Consider the following 9,819-nt stretch of genomic DNA (forward strand, 5'->3'; position numbering starts at 1 on the left):
AAATAAATAAATAAATAAATAAATAAAGTTTAAAAAAAAAAGAGAAAAAAGAGGGAACAGAGAGAAAAGCAGTATTCAGCATCAACTTGGGATGCTGGCGCTCCATCAGCCTCAAACGGGACGCACAACTTTCCTGAAAGAGAAAGCAGCATCTCCCGCCTCCCTTCTCCCGCTGAATCCCTCCGAAAGCGACAGCAGCAGCCTCCGTTCCCGCGTCCCCGGCGGTCACCCCTTACCTGCGGCGCGGAGGCGGAGGAGCACTGCGGCGGCCAGCAGGGCCAGGAGACGTAGAGCAGCCGCAGGGACCATTCTGCGATCACTGCTGGTGCCTGCGGGCGAAGCGGCGCGGCGTAGTGCGGTGAGGAGCGATGCGGTGCGGCGAGGAGCGGTGCGGTTGGCCCCGGCTCCCCAAGCGGGGAGGTGCGGCGTATGCTGCCGGCCTGGCACCGCCACCCCAGCTCGGTTCTCCTGCTAACGGACTCTCTCTGACTGGGGGGCGGGGGAAACCGCACTCCTTTCCCCTCCTCCTCCTCCGCCTTCCCCAGCATCCCAACGTCACCGGGGACAAATCCGACACAGGGGAGGGAAGGGGAGGGGAGAGGCACCGAGGGGTGGCGGTCCGGCCCTCCGGCACCCTCTGCTGGGGGAGCACCTCCCGCGGCAGCGGCTGGAGGGGTGGGCTCCTCGGAGGCGGGGCGGCCCTCGACTCGCTAGGAGTCTCCAGCGAGAAAATTAACCTGGGGAGGTAAGAGGAAGGCGGCGGACAGCAGCGCTACGCCTCCGGACTGCCGCCTCCCCCTCGCTGCAAAAGTCAACTCCTTTCTGCACCCGCAAAACACCGAAGGAAAGGCCCCACGACGGCCGCGGCGGGAGCGCGGACCTAGCATGCCCGTCTGAGGCCGCCGCTGCTCTGTTGAGGCGTCAAAAGTGATTGTGCTTACTGCTCGTGGGCAGAAAGCTGTTCTGCTCCCAGAAAAGCTTCCAGACGCCTCAGCCGTGCTTTGTTACCGGAAATAAGGACTCTGTGTGACTCAAGTGTGCTTTCGAAATCCTTTTTAGTTTATATTTTTGCAGCTCAAAGAAACCAGCACACTAAGATAGTGCAGAACCACTAGTAGGGATCTGCTAACAGTACCACAAACTTGAACACTGGTCACCTCTTAGTTTACCATATTTTTAAAGCTATAACTGAATTGGAAGACTTCAGAAATACAGTATTCCCACCTCTTCAAACTTTGATTCTAAGGATTTGATGATTAACAATGCTGAATGTATACAAAACTATTTTGATGCCTCTCCCAAGTCAAGCCTTAAATATTCACTAACTTAAGTGCTATTCACTTAAATTACATTATATTTACTGATTGCAAACACAGGCTACAAAATAGTCTTTTCTTCTTGCATCTTGTTTCTTCCCTCTCAGCTCTCCAGTTCGATCTTAAAAATCCCTCTGGCACCTAAGGATAATGAAGGGAGGTCCCGATCCCCCTTTGGAAGGAATGTGGGATGGCTGAACTCAGTCCTTTGCCATCACAACAACACATTTTATAATCCCTTTCATAAACATACGAAGCCAAATTTAAGAGTACTGAAGTCTTTGTTCTTTTTTCAAATAAGTTCCACTCTTGTGACTAGAAGACTACTCCAGACCTTTCCTCTTCAGTAGCCAGATAGCTACTCCAGTGGCCAGCCCAAATTCATTCTGTTCATAGCCGTTACTTCTAATGTCACTGTTAACCTTTTCGGTCACATATCTTCCCCCTTTCTGTTGTATGAAGTGACCACAAACACCCCTCCAATTTTATTTTGCTACACTAATAAAGCTTAAATTTTCAAATTTCCTCTAAAGTGATAACTGCACTCCCCAGTCCCACTCCCACCCTCTTCTCGTGCTTCCTGTATTTTTGGCAGTTTGATCTCTTTCTGAAGTGGTGGTGGAGCTCTGAATAGTACTGGAGATGCTGTCTCTTCCACAGCACTTTCCTTTCTGTGCTGAGTAGGATATACCCTGATGGTTACAACCTTTCTGCTGACATCCTGTGATGTCTCTTTCTTTGTTGGTTCCAGTGCATTCCTAACAGCTGAGAACTGCATCAAAATGCCAAGTGCCAGTCTTTCCCACTTCTTTTATTTTATTTTGTATCTCAGATTATCAATATCAGTTCTTTCTTTAAGATACCCTACCCCATCTTCTATCAAGAAAAGCTGTGTCAGCAAAAAACATTTGCCTGCATATTGATAACATGCCTGAAGGTTTATCTCAAAATAAACAAATCTGTAGTTAGTATCAGAGATCAACAGCTAAGGGAATCCTTCCACTTAATATTCTCAAAGTCAGTATTTCTCCTTTTCCTCTCTTCTGCCACTTCCTCATTCTTCTTGCAGTGTACGTGTGAATTAGCTTCATCTTAACCTGTAACATTTTGTGGAGGTCTATCAGGAGTTTAAATCAAGTCCAGGTGAATGAGACTTACCTACCACTACTACATGGTTTTTGAAAACCAGCTAAAGGAACCTATGAAGTTCCCCTGAGGTTAGTGTATCTATTTAGTAAATACATTTTATTCTGTATACATCTGTGACGTTATCTCAATTCTTCCTCCAAACTCAGTTCCTAAGCTTTGTGTATTCCTGATCGTATCTAAGGGATTTGTAGGTATCCAGATGACTTTTTCTTAACTTTTTCCTATTAATAAATATCAGCCACAGAGGCCAACAAAGCCTCTGTCTCAGGAAAGATGAGTAAGACTGCATCACCACATGTCACATGAAGCCCAGATTAAACAGATGGAGGGCAAACAACCCTAACTAGACCTGCAGGTGAAGGTATTTCTTCCTTCTCCTTTCCCTAATTTTTTTATCCCAAATCCTGACAGTGCTGCTGTTTGGCTGTGATGACAAGCGATGACACTTTGTGGTAATGGGATTCATTCTCTAGTGCAAGGTAATAAATGAGCTCAGTGCCAACATGTCCAAGACACTGAACCAGAGCAGTGCTGTGACTTTTACAGTAAAATTTAATCAGTTAATCAGTTACCTCCAAAAACTTTCCAGGTCTGAGTCTGTGTTCTGAAGCTCATGCTTGTTCAGCTGGGTTTCTTACCTTCCAAACCAGGGAAAACTGCTCGCACAAATCAGCTGTATTTAACAAAATCTTTGAAAGACAATATTTTGCTTTTTTTCTCTCATGCTCTCAAAAAATAAAAATCTTACAAAAATAATTAGGATATAGATACAAATAATTCTGCATTTCAGAACACATTAGGATTTGATAGAAATTTCAGCTGTGAATGATTATTATATTATTCTTATTGTTAAGTGACTACAGCCAATTAGATGTTGAGAGTTAGTCTCCTTCACAGCCACAAGTGATTTTGTCACTGACCACAAAAATTGTCATTTCATATTTCACAGTTGCAGGGAGAATCACTTGGCAGAACTGAGGTGATGTCATTACAGGGAGAAAACCACAGTATGAATTCTTGCTTTGTATTGTGAGGAAAAATGTACAGCAGAAGGAGAAAGATGGACAACTGCACATTTCTTCTGTATTGGTTCATGCCCCTCACATAAGCCACCAGAGTGCTCATTTACGTTCTGTAGCATCTGGCCCCAAACCGTTTTGTCGCTGTTTGACAAAGAAAAAGCTGTGCATGTATTTGTTTGCATGGCCATATGGTGCATGCCTGATAGGTGAAGTTGAGAGCAACAGGGAAAGCTAGATCTCTGCCTGAGCTGGCTTGGAAATCCCTGACAGAGCTTGGATGAATTGCATTTTATCTGTCCAGTAAAATCATACTCACCTGAGGGTGTGAGCAACACACAGTGCCTTCAGACTTTCTAGTTCTCTCAGTCATAAAAGCAGAAACTGAAAGGGTCAGACAGACCGTCTTCAATACCAGCACACCAGGATTCAGGGCCACAAAAAAGAGGAACCAGAACTTGTATATTCTGTTCCCAAGTGCACTGAAGAGTTCTCCAGATGGGAAACATGTCCTTGCAACTTGTCAAAAGTGCATCAAGGACTGACTTGGCTTTTAAAAACATAGATGGATATACTTGAGAAAGAGGCAAAATCTGGAGAGGCTATAAGCAAACAGCACAAGCTGTTTCTGCGTGTGCCATGGGCATGAGATTTCTTGCAACTCCTCTGCCCTTGGAAACACAAAGCCCTGACAAACAACAAACTTGGTCTAGAGGAGCCAAGCAAAATATATTGCAGCTCTGCACCAGGGATCTGTCATGTGATAGAGTGAAATTTCTCTCCTTTCCTCATCTCCCCTCACACTCAGGGGCACATATGGCATACACATAAAAGAGTGAGAGCTACCATGCGAAGGACTTCAAAGATAACACAGAAACAGTAATGTAAACATGTATACAAGCAAAATTCATTCAGAATTGCTGTATTTGATGGCACAGAGCATCTGAGTGCTGCTGGCTTTCAGTACACATTCCCAAGTGTTCTTCCTTTGGTCTGTAATACTTTGAGGAAGAACATCTGCCACATTTTCCCTTTCTCCTAGCCACATTCTGAACTTCAGACTTGTGAAAAGTAAATTCAGCTCACTGATGAATTTTAAAATACCTGTGATGCCCTAAACCAATCATTTATTCAACCACATTCACAGTGCTGTGTGCTTACTGAGTAAGAAGGTGAGAATGACATGAACTTGCATAAGTACACCAGCACAAATATAACTGCTTAACACACATGCACAAAATTAACAGACAGCATAGGTAAAGACTTCAGACTGAGAAAAAGCTAAGGAAGATATGACTACAAAGAATTCTAAAACATTTTAATGACTACATAAATCCTTTTCACCCCAGAGAGATTTGTAAGGCTTGTCAGCAGGAGAGAAAACAACAACTGGATCCCAAAGTCCCATGCAGATCATTAATTAAAGTTCTCTTCTATTAAAAGGTATAGAGGTAGCCAGTAAAATTACTTTAACATATACTTTTTTATATATAATCACAAACTTGCACTGTGTCTGAATCAGTTGTGCAGTGGTTTTGACCTTGCAGGACCACTACTCATTGCATAGAACTTTTTCCTTTTGTTTTGCTTTCTCTTTGTGTACCAGTCCCATAAACACAAAGTTTACCAAAACTGAAAAGTAGGAAATTCCTTGTCATTTAAGGGTACTCTTTACCTCATCTTGTTCTCTTCCACTGGAACTGGAATGATTCAAACAGCAGTTCACTATATAAATAAATAAAAAAAATCCAGCCTACATCTTTTCTGTCCATCTTCTTTGTTTTTACTGAAGTGGATTTTTAAGTACCTAATTATCACATCTAATCTGTACAGTTGTGATCTTCAAATTCTACAAGTACATAAATGTTACCTATGTATATTTCTCCCTTACCTAGATGTATTTATACAACCTTTGACATCTATACAACTCTCCTGAATGAAACGGTCTTAACTCCATGTGTTAAATATGTAGAAGAAAAGGGACTGAAGGACTGTTTTTTTTTTGTTTTCCACTTTTAGGGAATTTGATTGTTTTCATCTGGTCAGCCAGTTCAGTGGCACCATATTCACTTCAGGGTTTGAAGTTGATTCACGCAACCCAATTTCTGGCTAATCTGAGGCTCCACATACAGAGATGAACATCTCTAGTTCACAGTTAGTCTGTTTTCTTCACTTTGATTAAAAAGTCCGGAAGGGATTACTAGATCAGCCACTACCATTGTCCCACAACAACTGTAACATCACTCATATAAAATGGGACAGAAAACCTGCTTTTGTTCCTATATTGTTTGGGAACTGCTGCACCAAAGATTTTACGTGACTTGTGTAATATCAGCTGCTGTGCATTGCAAGTGTTTACCTGCCTCTCAAGAGAGCATCTTAGTTGAATGCTTCTTGACTTCTTCCTTTCCTAAGCTACCATAACAACAGCAGTCAACTTCTTACAACAGATCTGTAATTAAATTAAATAGCACGCTTAAATTAGACTCAGATTCTCAGAGCTATTGCACAGACTTTGAGGCACCAGTATCAGTACCAGTACCAGTACCATTTTTGTGGATAAGAGTTCATCTAAAAGATCTCAGCATGTGCCATTTGTTGCCTTGCGCAACAGTTAACATTATGCAATGCTGGCCAGACAGAAGTTAGTTCCTGAGCAAAACTGTCCTTTGTCAGGACAGACCAGCAAGCAGTGCCAGCAATCAACAGAAACAAGAAAAATAGGAAGCAGGGAAAAAAGAGCAGCTCATTTCCAACTTATTGTTGAAGCCCCTTGGGAACACCAAGGATGACTGGGGAAAGTATGAACAGCACTTTGTCTGCAAGTTATGGGTAATAGGAAAAATAAAGACAATGGAAGATAACATTATTTCACTGTGTGGTTGGTTCGAAGTACTTAATATTTATAGCAGTTAAGTTAGACAGGAAGGCATAAACTGATTTGGCCAAAAAGCCCCTATTTAGTTTTTAATATAAAACATACGAAGGTGGTGTACTTAAACTTGGCATTTCTACATTTTATAGCTTTTAGTTCAACAAAAAGAGGGAAAAGATGGCAAAGATAATTGTGATTGTTGAAAGAGCATGAAAGAAATCAGCAGAAATTATTTTATAGTGACATACAGTGCACAGAGCTGCTCAAACAGAAATGAATGTGGATGGAGCAGACTGCTTCTGAGCAACATATGGCACTAGAAATAGAACTATAAAATAAATGAATCCTGGTGAAATGACTGAACTATAAGAAATCACTCCTTCTGTTGCAAAGTAAGGGGAAAAAAATTGAATATATATATTTTTAACAGAACTGCCACCAAAGAGGCTGAACGTGAAAGCTACAGTTTGCCTTGTTGAGGAAGATCCTTTGTGAGCAAGAGCAAGAGCTAGAATACGGACTTTGTACAATGGGTATATACATAAGTCACCATAAAAATAATGCTTCCACTGTTTCCATGGAAGCTACAACAAATGCAAAGAGCACCGGAACACTATTTGATAGAGCAAATTCTCAGCTAAAAATGCTATTTTTCAGCATGGGCACCACCATTAGCTATGCATTTTTGCCAGCAGTAAACAAGAGCCTGCATGCTGTACTAATAAAAAAAATAGTGGAGATGATCCCACTGTTGCTGTCACCACTGCTGAAACACACCACCCACCACCTCACTTTGCTCATACCCACTGGCTGTGGCTTTGTGATGCTTTTCCGGGCTTTTTGATGCATTTCGATGCTTTAACGCCTCTCTCCTCCTACCATGTCCATTCCTGGTTCCCAGCCTACAAGCTTGCTGTGCAAATCATCTCTAGACCTGTCATCTTCAGAATGCAGCAGGAGGAGCTCAACCTGACCAACATCTGCTCTGCCCCGGCTTCTCATTGCTCAGCCATAAAGACTCCTGGTGGCCATAAATGGCGTCGCAGCCCATAATGAACCCCATAAGGACCCCATAAAACCCCATAGGACCCTTTAGAACCTCATAGGACCCCAGAAAGAGCTGCAATGTCCACCAGGGGGCACAATGGAGTTCTGTGGGATGCTGCAATTCCATTGATTGCCACCAGGGGGCTGATGGGGTCTTATGGGGTCCTTATGGGGTCCTATTCCACTACCTGTACCCTTCCATACAGCATCAAGACAGTTTCTTCCACTGCCTTCAAAATCCACAAATTAAACAATACAGTTCTTCAACACCCACGAACACCCAGCACTTGGTCTCATGATTAGGGTACTCAATTATAGAACTGGTGCCATTACTCCATTTACGTTCCTGGTTTCTTATTCAATATTCCCCCTGGCTCACCAGCAATGTTTCTCCAATAAGCCAAAATACAACCTAGGGGGTCTTCTCATATCACTTTAGACACCCTCTGTTCCATAACAGCCTCGTACATGACATAACATAACATAACATAACATAACATAACATAACATAACATAACATAACATAACATAACACTTTCACGATATAAACATTTAACAATCACAAAGACAGTGACAATAATCAGTACAATTTATCCTCAGGATCCTTCCTCTCTCTGCCTCCCTCCAGGGCCCAACCTTCCCTCTGTATTCATTTCCCACACTTGCATAGGTGCCCACTTCCTTCTCCAATAAACAACATATCAATGATAAACATCATTTCTATTCATGAGTAGAAATTACACCCTAGAAATTGACCTAATTGTTCTGCTGCACTTATAGGATCCTCAATTAAGGAGCATTTCTTGAACCTACTAACTTTTCTGCTAGTAAAAAGAGCAGGCATTAGCATACCCTAGTTCCCTTTGACCTAAGGAGACTGCCCTAAAAGGATAAAGTCAAGTATTAGTAAGGTTAGTGTTAGAGAAAGGATAACTCCTCAGGTCCTATTCACATTGCTCCAACTCCCTCATCAATCGAGAGCGTATCCTCTCTCCAGGACCCTGCACGGGATCAGCAGCACGGTCACTCCCCTTCTCTGAAGAGGTCACTGATGCTTACATTGCTTTAGAAATTGAAGAGGGGAAAGTTATCTAAGGGATCCCATTTATGATCTTTCTGTTTCTCTTTCATTTTTCTTTTGAACTTCGACTCCTTCTTGTGAGGAACTTCTTACTTCTTGCACCCATTAAGCAACATAAGCCAATTCTGTTTCAGAAAAAGGAGTCTTACTGTTTACATATAAGTACAAAGTCTGACAGGCCCAATCTTCATCAGACCCCTATTTTGGTCAAAATAATGATTCTCCCTGTAGTGGCTCTCTAGGCTATGTCTGTATACAGTATTTATACATCTTTTCCCTAGTTTTGAGATTATTTTCCAATTCTGAAGCTTCTTTCCCAAGGGGCTATCTCTAGGCACAAATCTGGGGACCCTTTTCCCCTGTTCTTAGAAACTCCTATTCCTTATCCCTCTGGATTGCTGCTGCGAACTCCCCAGCTCGCAGGTTACCACACTCCGATTCTCGGATTAAAAGGGGTGCACTGCTGGCACTTCATCAAGTGCACAGGGTACCGCACACCAACAGCTCCCTCCCGAGATTCACCTGAGTCTCCACCGACCCCCAAGGCAAGAATTAAATTCCCTTTCCTTGGTCCATGCACGAAGTTACCGGGTCTGTGGGGGTCAATACTGTACCCACCTGCCCCTTGGCTTTCACAGAGCCTGTCCTTTATGTAACAGTCTCGGTTTCTTATCGGCCGTCCCAAGCAGTCACCTCACCACCCAGACAGGACTGCCGAAATCAGCTGGGTGCACCTATCCTGTCCAGGCCCCCAAAGAGGCAATAATTATCCTGGACGAGCTCCCAAATTGTTGGAAAAATCCAAATAATTTTCTAGGACGGTTTCTCTGATAAAGCAGATTGCAATTTTCGCAATTGCAGTGGCGGGCCTCCTGCAAGCAGGAGAGCCCCGAGAAAACAGTGTTCCATCTTTTATCCCCTATTGCCCGACACTTCTCTCTTTCTGCCCTGGTTCCCCTCTGGCTGAGTATTGCAGGTTCACACTCTTTCGCAATGCTTCACTAATCATACAAATACCAAGTAAACACAAATCTTTGCTGCCCAGACACAAATATCTTCATTGGTTAATTGCCTTCTAACAATTGCTTTCTTAACAAACATTTGGTCGTAACTTTTGGATGTCTGTTTTACAACATAAACATAAACATAGACTCTTAATTGTTTAATTACCCTCCCTAACACTTCTGCCCCTTTTACACTGGGTCATTGTTCTGGTCATTCATCTGTCCTTATATAGAGATAAGCTAGGAAGGAGGATAGAGGGGAGTATCTTGGAGACTGCCTGTGGCATCCTAACATTCACACAAAGTGGGACAGTTCTGCTTTGTGTAA

At 42.8% G+C, this 9,819-nt stretch overlaps 1 protein-coding gene across 1 annotated transcript in view; it reads right to left on the reverse strand.

Annotated features, from left to right (window-relative positions):
• Positions 1-9,819, reverse strand: part of ROR2 (receptor tyrosine kinase like orphan receptor 2) — a gene marked incomplete at its 5' end in the record, with an annotated part of 178,040 nt that overhangs the window by 52,364 nt on the left and 115,857 nt on the right. The window contains 1 exon segment of the mRNA XM_031557420.1: positions 237-710. Coding sequence (XP_031413280.1) covers positions 237-710 — 474 coding nt within the window.

The sequence above is a fragment of the Meleagris gallopavo genome, chromosome Z (assembly GCF_000146605.3).
Source record: "Meleagris gallopavo isolate NT-WF06-2002-E0010 breed Aviagen turkey brand Nicholas breeding stock chromosome Z, Turkey_5.1, whole genome shotgun sequence".
Classification (NCBI taxonomy): domain Eukaryota; kingdom Metazoa; phylum Chordata; class Aves; order Galliformes; family Phasianidae; genus Meleagris; species Meleagris gallopavo.